The sequence below is a fragment of the Coturnix japonica genome, chromosome 2, assembly GCF_054131305.1.
Source record: "Coturnix japonica strain WE chromosome 2, WE-NBRP24, whole genome shotgun sequence".
Taxonomy (NCBI): domain Eukaryota; kingdom Metazoa; phylum Chordata; class Aves; order Galliformes; family Phasianidae; genus Coturnix; species Coturnix japonica.
In genome coordinates, this window is record NC_140664.1 from 120,914,126 (window position 1) to 120,931,747 (window position 17,622).

Consider the following 17,622-nt stretch of genomic DNA (forward strand, 5'->3'; position numbering starts at 1 on the left):
GAAACTCCAAATACTAAGAGCAACCTGTTTCAGTGTTGGATCAGTTTGGTTTTTTCCCTTTTCCACTGAGCAGGGGGTCCATGTTGTCCTCAGCCTTTATTTTCTTCTGATACATTCATAGGAGCTGCATTGCTGCCCTTTTAATCCCTTGCTGGGCTCAGCTCCTGTGGGTTTTTGCATTCCAAACTGTCCCTGCATGCTCACAGAGTGTTTTGGTATTTCCAACCCACCCTCTACCCCAGGTCAACTGATTCTGCTTCCACTTCTTGCATGTTTCCTTTTTACCTCTGAGCTTTACCAGGAACTCCTTGTTCACACATGCAGAGCTCCTGCTACCTTTGCTGGACTTCTTGCATGTTAGAATGGACTGTTCATAAACTTGAAGGAGATAATGGTTGAGAATCAACTCACTCTCCTGGAGAACAAGCAGTTCTTCCAAGCAGATCCCTGAAAAAGCTGAAGCCTGTTCTTCCGAGGACCAGGGCTGCAGTACTGTTATTTGTTTTGTCCTTTCTGTTTTGTTCTTAGACAATAAACCTTCTCTTCAAGCATGTGAGCACTTTCTAGTGACATTAAGCCAGCATATTTATTGTTTTCTGGAATCCATTTGCCTATACATTAATATTGTTTCAAAATGTTGAGGGCAGCTGAATGTACATTATGAGAACATTTAACCTCTCCTTTAGGCTTATATAAGGAATGAGCAATAGAAAGAAAACTGCCTTACTACATAGGAGCAGTCAAATCAGCTCCTTAATACAGAAGACATCTAATGGAAGGAACTACATTTTCTATCATCAATGCTTGAAATAAAAAATAAACTGACATAATATTAGACTTAGAAAATAAACAATTATTCTAAACTTTCATGGTGCTTAACGTCTATGAGATGGTCTTCAGAAAAATTATGTTTTCTTTACCACATTCCCTATTTTCCATTTCTAGACTCAAAGCATTCTTCAGCTTCTATGAGTGATGCCAAATGTTGGACTGTTTCATGAAATCCCAGCATGTTTCTGTAGTTATACAATAATTTACATTTGCAAATTCAGAATCTCCTCTGCCTGAAAAAAGCCTCATGCTTTCAGTTCTAAGTAGTTCATATTAAGCAGGATTCTGGCTGTGATTTATAAAAATAATCTGTAGTGGAGAGGGCAGGAAATATTAGAGTATTAAAGAAGCATATATTAAGCAGACAGACTGGTTGGCTAAGGTACAGCGAAGGCATTAACTCTTGAAATATCCTATAAAGAAAGGCAGAACCCATAGGAAAACAAATCCTTTCACCTACTATACATGGCTTATTTCATTTTTTGCTTATATCAGCAATAAGAACATCATAGGCGGAGGAGGATTCTTTCTGTGATTTAGTGCTTGGCTGGGGTTAACAACTGCGGGTTGTGCCCACTTCTATCAACTGTTCTCAACCCATCATTAGGCTCTTGGAAATGTGCACATCTCCATTACTTTATAGAAATGGGGAATATAAAAGAGTATTTTCCTGTGCAGAATTCTGTGCTTGTGGCAAAAAGTGTTAGAACAATGACTGTGGTCAGCATCAGTTAAGAACAGGATTTTACTTACACCAACACCTTGGAGACAGGCAGCTGTCTCGCCTACAGCTGTGTCTATAATTCTCAAGTCATTTGTGAGAAACAGCATTTCTTTATGCATATAATTGAGCATAGGATTTTAGCATATAATTTTTTAAACAGCATATATTTAAATATTCAGTGTTTACTGGAAGGAGCAGGATTTGTGGTTTGCAGTTCAACTGAGGGTTCCATTGTGGCTCAGAGAAAAGGGAAGAAGGAATTTAGTCTTAGAGGATGTCAGTGCCTAATGATCAACAGAAGGGAGCCCAGCCCTGGCTACATCAGCCTTTTTAAGTTCCCATGGTGGGCAAACAACTGAGCCTGCCCCTGTGCATGTCCCTGAGACAGCTGTTTGTCCAGATGCTGTCTAAGTGGTGGAACAAGCCCATTCCCTGTGCTGCCTGGGTGGTAGATCCCTGCTGGTGGATTTGCTAACACTTCCCTCTTTCCACACACTTCTGTTTTACAAACAGTTTCAACTGAAGCCTTTGTTTTCTTTAAGAGTTGTGAGACACAAGGAGCAGCCAGGAATTCAGAAAAGCATTCCCAATAGATATTCAGTGAAGAATTTCCCTAGGTACTATTGAGATAAAAAGAAATAATCTGGGGAGTGCTGGAAATGCTTGGAGAACTCAGAAGAAAGTTCTCCAGGCTCTGGCAGAAAGCTGGCAGTTTCTGCAGGAAGCTCAGGCAAAGACCTGAGGTCTCCTGATATCCTTAGGTCACACTGAGGCATCTTTGTCTCAGGGCAGATTGACATGCAGAGGGTGAAGGGTAGCTAGACTGAGAGCAGGAGGAACAGAACTTGTAGAAGCGTGAGGAAGTCTGACAGCTGACTGCTTTTCTGCAAGTTTTGAAGAGTTTAATTACAAGAGAGACTCCCCAGACTGACCTTGTTCCACTGCCTCTGTGGAGCACTGTTCAGCTTCTCTGAAATATGCTTTTCTGGTTAGATGCAGCCTGGTGAAGCTGCCCTACTTAAGAGCAGGTGCTGTCTCTATAGCAAGCTGCATGTTGCAGAGGAGTTTTCCCCCCAGAGCTGCAGTCTCCCGCAGAGTTCAGTGCCATTGCAATAATATTGGCTCTCTTGATTAATACTTGTTTCCCTCTGTGTCCACCACAGTCTGGCACATTTTAGAGAGGAGACGGGAAGCAATATGGTGTTACCTTTTAAACGTAGGCTTAGGGAATTCATTAGTTTGCTTTCTTTGACCCATACCTCCAAAAACCTGAACAACTGCCAACAAGGAGTAGCTTACATAAATGCTGAAAGTAGAGGTCATGAAACTATTTGTTCTTCTAGCATATTTAAAAGAATGCATCTATTACTGCATGCACAGTGAAAAAGTGCTATCTGTACTAAGATGGCAAACCCATGCTTCTGAACAAAGATAATACGCCTTTGAAAATCAACACCTTCTCATCTCTACCTTTAATCATTTATACTTGACATAATATATATTTTAAATGACATACTATATCGTTTAAATGGAGTATTATAAAGTATAATAGAGGCAGCTATTTCTTGAGATTTCAGATCTCTTTAAAGTGATTTTAATGGTTATCAGTTTAAAACGCTTATTTCTCCATAAAGTTAACCTAACACATACCCTAGCACATCTACCAAGATCCTTATGTTCTGCTCTTGTTAGCATTTTGACACTATTTTGAATAACAATGAATGAAAACAAAACGAGCCCACACCCAAAAAAACATCCAGCTGGCTCAGCCCAGTGCCAAAGTCTCTCTTTTTAGCCTTCACTCCAAATAAACAACCAAAGCCAGCATAATGTGGTATTTTTGGCCACACACCGTTTTCTTTTTTACTTATTTTGTTTTCTCAAATAACAACAACTGTTTGACATAAAGGCAGATTTCTCTGACAACTTCCTCCTTTTGTTATTATTCTGTGTGTCCTGAAGGGCAGTGCATCAGATTTATGACTTTCAGTCCTCAATCTGAATGAAACTAATCTACTTAAACTTCTACATATGGCCAAGGCCTATCTTTGGCAACTAGGGACAGACCACCTCCATCAGTTCACCTCTGTTCTAATTTCTAACCCTCTGCAAACACCACATGTGCAACACCCAGAACAGTCGGTGTGGCCCTAGTCAGCTCTCTTCTGCACCTGGAAGCGTGTCTTTAAATCAGACATAAGGTGCAGATTCACCATTTAGAAATACATTTTCCAAACTCCTGAGCATTACGTGAAAAGTACCCATTGGAGTTCAAAGGATGCTGGTCAGGATCCCCTTGGATCTCCTTCTGATGAGTCGAGAACGCCACAGCTAGATAAATGAGGACATCACAGTGCCCTAACAGCACACAATGTAAGTGGCCTTGTAAGGTTGTTTCGCTTTTTGTATGAATCAGGCCACTACTTGCTAGATCAGCAAGTTTGAATCCAAAAGTCAGCTATAGTGGAGGGTTCACATTTACAGCCAGGCTTTGAAGTTAATCCAAAAAAAGTCTGTGATTCTTCTTGGCCTTTGCACAATGTCTGTCTCTATCTTTGTTGGCTGCTTGGGAAATTTGGGCTGCTTTATTTACTCAAACATGTCGACTTGTAGCATGTCATTTAGCTGCTATTTGTTATGGGAGTTTGGGCTTTAGGGTGAGAGATTACAACTGTCAAGAGGCAAAGGGGTCAGCTGTTGCCAAATAATCTAAGTGGAACAGGAAGGAATCGCTCACTACAGGATGGATATTTTGTGGTAACAAAATATACAGGCTCATCCACAGAGCTTCAAGGAGAAACAGGAATTACTTCATCTGAGCATTCATCAATCACTTCAGTTTTTTACTGGGCTCACAGTAACCTATCTATAAGGAGACATTAACATGTCTTGGAGGGGAAAAAGCACACTGACAGTTTGTGCGCAGCTTTAATGGGCACAACATTTCTCCTGCAGATCAGCATATATTCCCCTAGACTATAACACAGTTGTGGAACGCTGCATGTCACCACCATCCTGCCTTCTTTGGCATAGGAAAATACTGCGCACGTACAAAAGTGTTTGAGATATTGCTGCAAAGACACCAACTTCTCTGAGCTTATGCACAAAAGCATTAGTGTGGGGTCATTGTGTCCTGGTTCAGAACCACTACATCCTGACTGTTTTGTCTGTATCTTAATCCTCAATTTGAATCTGTAGATTTCAGATGTGCTCACAGCAGCAGTTTGCTGAGGCGTACTTCACTTTCCTTCTGGAATAACTTTGGGAACTAAAAGTTTACAGGCTTACTAACAGCAAAGAATGCCCTTTTTAGGAAACTAATTGTGTTCTATCTTCTTTTATGGCGATGGCTGCCAAAGTGTTAATTTTAAAAGGGGCTTTGAAAAAGGGAACTGTTTTGAGGTGAGTGGGAGGAAGGCAACCGGATCCCATCACACTATTTGCCCTCTCTCTCTTCTCAGTATATGTTTGCATGTGAAGCAGGGGTCATGTTATTCTGGCAGCCTTTTAGACATAAATGGGAGGATGCAACAGTTCTCAGGGGACTGCCAGTTTTTACATGGAAAAAAATCCTGTTGCTGAAAGTGGAGTTTTCTGGGCCTTTATAAGGCCTGTAAGCCACAATCTGAAGGAAACAGCAATGCTTCCTGAGGATATAGATAAAATGTGAAATCCTCACAGCTCATTCAAAAACTAAAAGAAACCAAAACTTCTTTTGATAGCAAGGGTATGCAAGGACAGTGCAGCATCAAAAGAGGTACCTGTATGAGTGTGCGTTGTGGGGTCTCAGCACCTACAGAGCCTACAGGAGGGCTCATTCCCATGAGGATGGGGATCCACCTCTGCCTCAAGCTCTCTACATGGAGGGAGATATGTTCATAGCAAACAGGCTCTGTTAAGTGAGAAGATGATGCTAAAGTGATTGCAGCATCCTCCCTGGCACTGCCTCTATGTTTGCACACAACTGTGTCCCAAAGCACAGCTGTGACCATTCTCCACCACTCAGATCAAGACAGTAGAGAAGGGTGTTCTGAATCATCCTCTTCAGACACTTCTCTTTCTTGTCCCTGTCCCCATACAGTTAGCTATATGCTCTGGCATAGAACTTTCAGATGCTTAAAAGGAAGTAAGGCGCGTCTCACTGCTACTGTAAAACCACACCACTAAATTTCATGCAGTTGTCCTCCACCTGAGACAAAGTTAGGCTTTTCCTAGGAAAAAGCTCATATTTAAGCTTTTTAAATATAAACTCTTTAGCTAACATTCTAGAAAAATATTCTGTCCATTAGGAGATACTAAGGAAAGGAGACTTTGTGTCTATTGTAGCCAGTTTCTGCTAACGCTACACATCCTCTGTCACAACCAAAAGCTTAGAAAACCACTCTGTTTCTCATTAAATTTGTTTAATCTCAGAGTTATTTCCTGCTACATACAAAACTGTACTCAGAACACTCAGGAGAATAATTCCCACTGAAATAGCTGTAAATGGCCTAGAAACCCAGGGTCCAGGGGCTGTGCAAGGGGTTTCATTTACATGTTTGGTTTTTAACAAGGCAAAGCTTTGGCCCTTACAAATTTACTTAGATTTCACCTGCAGAATGATGAACAGAAAATCCTGATCATATCCTGAATGTGACAGGTCCAGCTCCCAGTACTGTAGCTCACAAAGGGAGGTAAGCTTTTTCTTTTGTTTGGTGAGTAAGATGAAGGTTCACTTCTAATATTACTTGGACACAGCGGTGATCAAAATTATTATAAATAGTTCTAGCCATGGATAATCTCTTCCTCTCCGGCTGTTTCTATGTGTTAGGGACAGCGAAGTAGCTGGGCTAAGCTCTTAAATGAATTTAACAGGGGCTATCCAGTATGCAATGGGCCCACCTGCTCTCTGGTTTCTCCAGGGAAGCAAGTTAAATGAGGAAAAATTCATCTCCTTTCACAGTTCCAGAAAAAGAAAAGTTAACTTGAGTGGTGTGAAGAGCTCCACTTAAACCTCCTGTTGCAAGGTGAGCATTCTGTTCTTCTCCTGCTAGGGTAAAAGGTGTTGTGGGCATGAACTGCTTTTCTCCCATAGCTACAGGGAACACAGGAAGGCTACTACACTCCTGGTAGAAAGACTAGGATTCTAAATTCCTTGAAGAAGAAAGGCAATAATCTATCAGTTCCATCACAATAGGATCTGCTGTTATTTCCCAGTAACAGCAAATTGAAATAAAAATTACTCAGTGTACTGTCCAGAGATAAAGATATTCACCCAAACCCACAGCGCTGATATTCTTATCGTTCTCTTAGCACAGTGCTTAAAGGTGTTATCTCTAAGAAAAACAAATCCTTCAGAGAAGCACTACAGCAATGAAGATCTGGGAAGTTTCACATTTCAGATTGTGATATAAATCATGGGATTTTTTTATTTTCAAAAGCAAGACACAGTAACTTTATCTTTTCAATAGCATAGAGAAGATTCCCTCTGAAGGGCCATTTGGAAAACACTACCGTAAAAAGACAAGTCCATGACAACCACATTATACTAAAGTCATGTGGCCAACTATAATTTAACAGCTCACAGTGCAATCCCTCTGCCTTACATAGTATAAATACAATTCTGAAAGCAGGTGAAATTGGAATTGGAAGAATTTGGAAGGATAAGTTCATTCTTTCCATGGTCTGCAACTGCCCTGTCTTCTTATGGGAAGGTCACAGGTAGTCTCTACTTGAATAGTGTATGTTAAATGGGAGATGAAAGTAGATGATATTTTTCCAACCTAAAGCATTTTATGATTATATGACATGAACTTAATGCATTTTCCTCTTCCTTAGTTTAACAGACAATGAATAAAAATTTATTTGTAAACTGGACACAGTGTACACCATCTACAGTGCAGCTCCTAAAGAGATCTTTCATCTGGAAAGATGTGCGGGATGCAGAGCACCCCAATGAATCCTAAGAGATGATTGATTTGGGCCAGGCCAGTCCAGGAAAGCAGAAAGAAAAACAGTAAAGATGCTTAAAAATCATAGAATTTTCAGGGAAGATCCAGGAGATGAGTTCGAGAGGGGCTGATAGTGGGTGACAGGAAAGTAAGCAACATGCATGTGACCTGAACAGGAGCTAGTCAGATATTACCTTCAAAGGAAGTCAAACTCACAAGGCTTTGCACTTGGCCCATTTAATTCCATAGTCATTATATCTAATATCTGTCATAACTATCTAATTAAATAAAAGATGTAGGGATCAATGTGTATAGAAAGTTTTTTGTTTGCTTTACCTGCAGGAAAGTTTCAGCCCATAGTCGAGACCTGATTTTCAGCGCTGCACTCTTCCCTCTTTCCAGCTGTCCCACATTGCAGGAAATTAGGATACACTTCACATTTGTACAGTTCTGGGTATAAAACAAAGGGAAGTCATACTTTTGTTTTAAAGATGAATGAAATCACTTTCAAATGCTCTAAATTATCAAAACAAATGGACTTTTCCTATAAGAGTTAAGCAGTCTGAAACCAGTGATGTAATCTAATATAAATGAGATATGTCATGAGGTACTGTGAGAATATAAAGCGAAGGAAACTGTGTTTGTGCCATCAGTGAATACAATCAACTACTGTAGTAATGAAAATAAAAGCAATAGCTTTCACCAGTCTAGTATGCAGAGCTATTAAAATGTCCAGGTATCCATCAATCCTTTGAAGTATGTGTTCAATCTCTATTGACCATTTTGTCATTTCAATGTGTATTTTTTCTGTCCTCTCTGCCTGAAGTCTACATCTGTGTTCTTAAATCTTTTCCCTCTTCCAACTCTCCCAGTTTTCCTACTGATATTTACATTATAGCAGCCAGAATATTTGCTAAGATTCATTAGTTGCTTTATTTAAAACTCATGGCCCATGAAACATTGCTGATGAGCAGTGATTCTGGCTTATAAACAGACAAGAAGGCGAAAGTCAAGTCAAGTAAACTCAAAACCATATATTCTGTTAAGGTCTGCCAGGAGAATGTCACAAAAATTGCTAAAAGCTGACTGGGAGCCACTGAAGGGAATGAGCAAAGTCCCATGGGAAACCCCAGAAATGATGGGGTTGTTCGGGGTGTAAAGGAAGGCAGATGTCATAGAAAGACAACTAAAGTGTGTTAAAGTTTGGAGAAAAATTACATTGTTGTACATACACAAATGAGTTCTACCTGAAAAGTTCTGATTTCATTCCAGAGGAAGGCTGTGGTTTTATCTGACTCGTATTTTTATAACACAGCAGAGACTCCTTTTCTTATGGATACTTTATCAACTCTCCTGTCAGGAAACCTCATGACCTCGATGGCAAAGGTTATTTCTCACAAGTGTATTCCTCTGGGGAAGGAAGAATAGCTGCCCTACCAGAGCCCATACTTCAGAAACCGAGATGATGGCAAACGTAATAGATTTAAAAGCAACTTTAAGGATTTCTGTGTCTTTATGGACGGCTTTCCCCACCAATCCTACCTTACTACAAGTTAAGCAGAAGCTAAATACTTATGCTCTATTCTCTAAATCTGCCTGAAAATGAAACTGGAACTTGCAACCATTAACTTTTTTTTTTTTTTTTTTTTTTTCTTTAATGAGGATTTTGGAGTATCTGTTTATTTGGCTTTTCATATTTAAACATCCTCCATCCAGATTTATTTATCTTGCAGGAAGGAGGAGAGCTGTGTTCATTAATCATAGTGGCCAAAACAACATATTAACATAATAAATTATTAGTATGCAAAAAGTCCACTTTTGGCTGACATTCAGGGCCGGAACACATATTTCTATGTAGTAACGGATTTAATCCATAGTGATTTTTCAGAACACTGTAACAGTAGAACTAATGGAAGAGTAACCTAATGTTTAACAAACTATACGAACAGCATTAGAAGTTCTCAGAACGTTTCTCATTTCTGTGAAGATGTTTTAATGAAAATTAAGGTTACTTACAACTTGTGAAGAAATATAACATTTGGAACAAAAAATTGCCTTTGGCCTATCAGTCATTTTCAACAACAGCATTCACTTTCCATACATACCCTCTATGAATCACAATTTAAAAATATAGACATTTTTTAATCTGTAGTAGTCAGTGCTGAAGGCAGGAGGAACTGGGACCAGTTTCTAACAGAATTAATGATACATTAGCTTATTTTTCTATGTCTATCCTGGATAAGCCTTGCTATATATTCATTCACAGGCACTGTACCCAATCCCATTCTGATTTGTGCTTATCAAAAGCACATTGCAAGGGAGGAATGATCATCACATGTGCCAGTTTTATATTTCTGCATACTCTCAGCCTGCATCGAGCAGCTGAAAAATCTGCCTCATATTTTAAATTGAGTAATAAGGTGCAGACACAGTGCATACTTACAATGTTGGTTAACCATTCACAGTTGCTGCAGTAATTTCTGTGTTGGTAGCATATGAGCTTAATCACTGAGGGAGATAACTGATAATTAAGGTATTTCTGAAGAATGGATTAAGTGTTCTGTGGTATTGACTGGTATTTCTGAAAGCCCAGGCATTTATCCTTCAGCCTCAGTGGAATCAGAGGCTTCCCAGGGCATTAGACTGATGAAAGGATTACATAGGCATCAGCAGTGATTATTGCTTCAAATGGGATTCATCAGTGCTTTTTCCTCTTAATTACATTATGGTGTTCATTACTTTCATGTTCTGTTATAAAAATTGCCAAATTAATGTTCAGAAGCAATGTAATTACTGCATTACTCCAGAACACTTACACCTGTGATGTTCTTTTCTTCCTACCAAATTCTAGTCACGTCAAGAATCCAAATATGAGCTTGCAGTAAATAGCTTAATAGGAGACTGCACGATGTGAAAGAAACTTTGCCTGAGGTTCATAAAAGCAAAAGAAAAGCACTGACTGCATGAATCCCACCACCGATCTCGAGGTCACCAACTCTGAATGCAGCCTCCAGGCCCAGGGAGCTGATGCCTACAATGCTGAAGTATCCTTGAGACTGGACACAGAATGCAGGAGTGAAGAAACAGAAAATCCATCTGAAAATGCAGCCATGTACCAACATTCAGGTATCAGACTGACCAAACAGAACTATCTTCCTGGACTAGCTGGGAGATAGTTTTGCTCTTGCTCATAATTTCAAACACCTCAGCTGCTGGTTGGTATGTGGTGTCCTGTCTCATCTGCCTTGCCTGTGGTGCTGGAAAGGGAAAGAGTCTTATCTTTTCATGTGTATATAAGTACTTAATGGCAGGACCGAATATGCTTCGAAGTATTTGCACATCAGAGCTGTCACTTCTTATTTTTCACTTAAAATGAAAATTTTCATTTTAAGCATGAGGTACTTTTTATGAGCCTGTAAATAAACTGCAGCCAAACCAACAGCCACCAAGACTGCACTGCGTGTATAGTTTCAGAGTACAGATTTTAGTCAGCTCACCAGTATTTTTGCAGAGTTCCTCCTGTAAGGTTCTGCCACAGCTACTTCCCTTCTCCTGATGTAATGAGTAATTGTGGAATTATATAAAAAAGCAGCAAGTTCAGGAGTGTCCTGTGGAACAGCAAACTACAAAGAGAAAAAAAACACATTGAATATTAATGATGTACCCATACAATGGATCTAACAGACTAGTTCCCTTCTCAGAGGTTTTCAATTTTGGATTCAGAGTACGATTAGCAGTAGCACAGCAACATATTGCTTGGCTATAGGGATTACAGTAGATGACATTTGTTCACTCCGTACTTATTTTTGTTGGACTCTTGGGGCTGGGTTCTGTTTTCTGTAATGGGATAAATTCAAAATCTGGTCATTAGCTCAGATCAGGATCTGCCTATTGCAAGATAATGATTTTACCAGCATTACCAGAAAGTAACAGGAAAGAACGTAAATCTGAATTCCAGCAGCACAGCTTTTCATCATTGTCGAAGATTTTTTTAAAAACAACTTTGTTAATGTTCATTTTCAATCTCATATTAAAATGCATCCCACTATCTTCATGGATTTGTGATCTCTGAATGAAAGCTGGGTTTACTGCTGCCAGTTTGCATTTAATCTATACACAGAGCTTCTAAAGCTTCTCTCAAGAAGCCTCAGAATGAGTGAAAATTCAGTCTCAATGGAGGGACAGGTAAATTCTAGTTTATGAGAATCTGATTGTGTCAAATCACAATAAAATATAGGTAGAAGTTTGTAATAAGATCTCAAAGGAACTCACCTAAGCATAGCAACACTATTCAGTGGGCGCCTCAGATTAGAAACAGATACAACAAATCCATCATTAGAATCACAGAATGGGTTGGAAGAGACCTTTAAGATCTTCCAGTTCCAACCCCCTACTATAGGCAGGGACACCTCCCTCTAGACCAGGATGCTTGCAGCCCCAAAATTCAAAGGCAAAAAGGGAACCGTTTTGATATTGTCTGAGATCTTCAGTGAGAAGCATCCTTTGCAATAAGGGAACAGTTGAGTAGCTAGTAAATCTCTGCCCCTCCATGTGATAACATGTGGGAATTCTCTTTCCAGGATTCTTTCACCAGGGTATACAGACTACTATAATGATGATAAAAAAAACCCACGATAAAATGACATGCCTTTGAAGAAGCCCTTGATATACAAAGATAACTGATACATATGTAGAGCCATTTGAATACTTGATCATTTTTACATTTGCTTATTTTTTTAATAGATCATAGAGTGTCAGCATCTTTGATAGTGAATTATTTACAGCTAAACTTAAAAACAGCCCAGAGGGACTATGAAAAACATAAATGTCTCTTGCAATAGTTTAAAAGCAGAACTGCCTAAATATTCAGGTTAATCATATCAGGTAAAAGACAGCAGCAACATGTAATTCCATCAGGAATGTTCAGGAGGACTTTTTGTGTCCCCAGAGCAGAAGCGGCACACACTGGTGAGAGCTCTGCAGCACAGAGAATAGCCTTGGGATGGTGTCAGAACCTGTCAGCAGGTGCACCTTACCCATGTGTTGGCTTTACTCTGTGTGTTCTGTTCCATCCACTGCAGCTGGAAACCACTGCCTGTCCCTCTGGTATTTACAGGCACAGGCTGCCTAAAACCACTTCTTGCTATTAGCACAGTAAAAAAACACACCACACACCTCATAATATACAAATACTGGATAAATACTGCATCAGGCCAAAGGTCCAGCTCACCAAGCCTTTTCTCAACAGCCCTGCCTTCAAACAGATGTGGAAGGAAGAGCAGGAACAAGGCATGCATTTGCCATACCCTCTTCTAATAACTTTCAGCTTCCAGCTCAGGGACTTCCTGATGCAGACGAACTTTCTGTTCATTTAATAACATTCACTGTCCTTCTCTTTTGCAAATTTGTCCAGTTCTCTCCTAAACTCACATAAACTTTTAACCCCAACTGCTTCCTCTGGCAACAAGTTCCAGACATCCAATGCCTGTTTGCATGAACCACCACTTCCTTCTGCTTGCTTTGAATCTGACTGCAAGCTTCACTTGAAGCTCCAGTTCCTGTGCTGTGAACACATGGCATTCCTGTGCAGGAGCAGGCTAAGGGCAGTCAGGCCCTCAGCATGCTGTCCCCGCCACTTCCCATATTGTAGATTGTATCTATGCACAGACTGAAGCATCCCAGCATACTGAGCTCCTTTGTGCACTGAATTTGTTCCCATATTCCATCAGTCCTCTTCCTCCTCTTTACACCATTTGCAAGATTAATAATTTTATTATCACCACCCTGAAAGAAAGAGAAGCTACAGAAAAAAAGCCCCTAAATAGGAGTCGTCCCATGTATGTACAGTTTTACAATCAAAATTTATCTTTGGGAATGAAACAATGAAACGTGATGGAAAATTTTCTACAAGAGAATAAATTCAACAATGGGAAGCGATATATCGCTTTAATTGAAAGGGAACAATCTAAGTCATTTTTAAGGGGAACATCCAAGCACCCTAAGAATGCAAGGTTCTGAAATGCAAGAGGAGCCAGGCATGTTATGTCCTTAGCCTTATTTGGAAATCGGAGCCAGACAGCCTGATGTTTATACAAAACCCCCGTATCCTCTACCCATCTGAAGCAGTACATAAGCATGAAGCATTTGAAACCAATTGTGTATTCATGCTGTTAGTGCTCGGAAAGCTAAAGCAAGGGGAGAATGTTTAATTCTTGCAGCAGTGACTGAAGCTGTCTTCTGCTATGACAAACAGACTGAGATTTCAACATGAAATTTCACTCAAGCCTCACAAGGATTCATTCTTGTTTAGGTAACAGATATAACCATTATCAATAGGAGAGGAAAAGCAAACTCAACAACATTAAAAAAATACATTGCCCTGAAAATGTTATTCAGAACTTTGGCACCATTCCACCGACAGGCTCTGCCTTCCTGACAGTAATGCTCCCATCTTGGCTTCTAAAGTGAAACTCAAAGCAGCATCCAGTAGCCAGGGGGAAGGATGCGGAACTCCTTTACATTACTTGCAACCTGATCTGAGCAGTGGGCTTTGAGCTCCTAGGGTTGCATATACAAATTGGGCAGCTTAGCTTCCTGTTCCTCACAGCTTCTAAAAAATAAGTGGAAATGAGGTGCAAAAGATCATAGTAAGAAAATATTTCCAAACTTGTTGTGTTTTGCCTACAAAATGGAAACATCTTGAGTTTCCTCTCATTTCAATTTCCATTCTGTAGTAAAACTAAATGAAGAGGGAGAATTCACTTTTCTGCCTTTTGAAAGAAACAACAAAATTTAGCCATTTGTGTTTGTTATACACATTTTTTTTTCTATATTTTTGTGACTACATAGTGCATTTCTATCTCTGTAAGCAAAAGATGAGTCATGTAGCTCCTGAAGTGGAGAGCAATCCTGCTGGCTAGAAAGCCGTCTCCACTTCTCTCCACTGAATTCAGCTCAGGCCCTGCTGGTAAGCAAAGACATAGTACAGCTTTAGCATTTGGAATGCAGCTCTCCCCACAAGATGTTTAACAGACTACTGGTTACACTTGAGAAGTGTCTGGAATCAGTTATGCTTAATAAACTGGATACCTTGTTTTTGATGGGATAATAAGGAGAGCTGTGCTTTGCTAAACCTTCTGACTTGGAGCCAAACCCAGTTCGTTTTGCAGGATCTGCCATCACAAACACAGACCTTAAAACAGGCTTTGAGACCCACTGCCTGTCATCAGCACCGCACTAAGGAGGCTGCAACCAGGCTGTTCCTTGGTCCTGCCACCTCCAGACTCTGAGATCTGCAGCTCTGCTGCAAAACAAGAACCATGGCAGGAGAAACAATCTGGGCAGCAGACAATGCGTAGGAGTACCAAGAAAAAACTGGTGGGGGAATTTTTGTCCCTTTTGTTGGTACAATTAAAATAATTACAGGACCATTTCCAAGTAGGAAAAAAAATCCACAAAAAAGCTTGTCATATTGCTACAGGGTGGTAAATTTTATGTTGTTTAATGTTGATTATGGCATAAAAATAATTGTAGTCTGTAGGAATCCTTTTTAACAGGTAGCAGCACATGAAACCATTCATTTCTGGAGTACATTTGATGCAGAATTCCAGTTGTTAGCTTGTTTTATATGATATTCAAATAATGTTACTTGACATCAAAATCACAATCAGCTTAAAATAGGTAAAAAGATATATGCGTTTCTACAGTGACTCTAACTGTATAGAGTATACTGTCTCAAACAATGTTAACTTAACCACACTACAAAATACAGTTTTTGATATTAAAAATATGCATCCTATATTTGGTGCAATAAATTATTCCCTGGCCACAACACATGCTGTGACTGACCGATATGCAACAGCCCAGCAGAAACCCTATTTACCTGTGGAGGAGCCAGCAGTGAGAGCCTGACAGCAGAGACAGCCAACAGCACCTTGTGCTGCACTATCAAGCAGTGATACTGAATCAAATGTATAACCTTCTGCTGATAATTCATTACCCAGCACATATCACATAACACAGTTGCCACACTAGACACATGCTGGACTATCTCTAGTTTGCTTTTTACCCATGAAAATGATCTCAGGGCCATTGTGAAAAATTTCCAAAGAACTCCTTCCCATTGTGAAGTTTCAGGCAGAGAAAAAGGCAAGCAAATATAGACAGGGATGGAAATAACAGTGGGTGACTTACATTGATTTGCATTACATTAATAGGAGAGCTTGTTTGACAGTGCAATGGTCCATGAGTCTGAATATGCAGAATGTAAAGAAGAAACTCTTCTCGACTGGACACAGGCCAACCGACATGGAGAACTGTATTGTTGATGGCACTTGGTCCTATATTGTGAAGCTGGGAAACAAACATTATCAGTGCTGTCAAAGGCAGAAAATAATAACAAAAACCACATCAGTCATCACTTGGATATTTCCAAATTCTTAACGTCTGTAATCCTGAAGTATTTTTGGAAAGAGGTATAGATTATTATTATCATTTTATTGATGGAAAATCTGTGGCAGGCAGTGAAAAAGAACCTTCTCCTATCAGTTAGAAAGCAAATCTGGGAGAACAGCTTTTTCTCTAACATTGTTTTGAAAGAAGCCATCACCTTTCCCATTTTTTTCCTGGGCATGAAAGACCTGAAATGACCTAAAAAAACCCCCACCCAACAAGAATCAAAACAAAACACATTAGCACTGTAAAAATATATACAACAACCAGAACAAAAAACACTGAAAACAACAGGCAAAACTTCATGACACAAAGGAATCACATTTCAGGGTGAAGGATTAGAAGTGGAGCCTAAAGTAATTTTTGTGATTAAGAACTCTATTTTCAGCGCTTCTTAGTTCAAAGTTCCCAAGAAGAGGAAAAAGAATTCACTTTCCTGAAGTAACATCATAGGATGGCATTATTTTCCAAGGGGGGGAAAAAAAAGGCATAGAAATTAATACATGGGTTGTTAAAAGTTTTCTTTTAACAGTATACAATTTGACAATGTCTGATGGATGACTGCATGGAGGTTTGAGGATGTGCTAGCGCTGGATTTGAGAGCTACAGAAACAGAATACCACAGAGCTTTACTCAAAGCTTCTAGAGACTTAAATAGCCCCCCCCCCCCTTTCCTTTTATTTTTCTTTTTTAATGTACAGAATTTTTGCTACTGCTGTGCTTTATTTTGAGCCAAATAAAATCCACTTTCAATCTTACACCTTCTTTAGTAAGGAGTTTTTGTGCTCGTGTTTGGTATTAATTGTGCCTTGATGATATCAGTAAACTGCAAAAGAGACTTTCTGAATCACCTTAAATATTGAATGACCATTAAAATATGCTTGAAACCACATATTTTGCTCCACAAACAGGTGAGTGAGATACAAAGATTTGTTAGATTTTTCAGTTTAGAGAAGTATGTTAAGATGAGGATAAAACAAGTAGGATTTTGTATTTTGTAGTCTGATTCACTACAGTTCATTATATCACGCAAATTTTAATCTTACACTGTCAGCTCTTGAGCACTGATTTGTGAATTGTAACCATATGTGAGGCATTCTGCTTTATACCCTGGAATAAAGGTCATCCATCAGATTCCTAAGACGCTTTGTATTCGATACAGCTCATTCGGGACACTTGTTTCTAGCCTGAAATCTTCTGCTCATAGCTTTTAATGAAGAAACAGCCAAGTCAGTGAAGATACTTGATGTTGGCTGTAGTGAGCTTTTAAGCACTATTTTTAATTCCTGCCAAGCATCCTAAATGTTTATAGATCTCTTAAATGTCAAAGGCAGATTTGAAACATAAATTAGTGTCTCCTTTGCTAGTATGAAAAGAGTTGTGAGTTCTCAGATTAAATTTGGGTCATGTTCTAAAGTAGGAATATTTACATGCATGGCTTTATCTGGGATGCTGATAAAGACAATAATTCAAATTCATAAGGATTTTATTGGGAGCAATGTAAGGTCCTATGGAATCATATATCATTATTACCTCATAGATGTGTTCAACTAATGGACCAATTTCTTCTTCTTTTGTAGGTTCATCTTTGGGTTCCCAGTTGTGAAGAGGCAGAACTATTTGTGGTGGGTGAGATACTCTGTAATACATAAAATGAATGCAAACAGTGGTCGGTTGCATTACTTA

General features: G+C 39.4%; 1 protein-coding gene across 1 annotated transcript in view; it reads right to left on the reverse strand.

The window, feature by feature from the left end:
* ITGA8 (integrin subunit alpha 8) overlaps positions 1–17,622 on the reverse strand; it is an 84,519-nt gene that overhangs the window by 10,783 nt on the left and 56,114 nt on the right. The window contains exons 24-27 of the mRNA XM_015853426.3: positions 17,470–17,575; positions 15,679–15,837; positions 10,983–11,108; positions 7,822–7,935 (exon numbers count right to left, since the gene is read on the reverse strand). Of these exons, the coding sequence (XP_015708912.2) occupies positions 7,822–7,935; positions 10,983–11,108; positions 15,679–15,837; positions 17,470–17,575 (505 nt within the window). The remainder of the gene's footprint in view (positions 1–7,821; positions 7,936–10,982; positions 11,109–15,678; positions 15,838–17,469; positions 17,576–17,622) is intronic.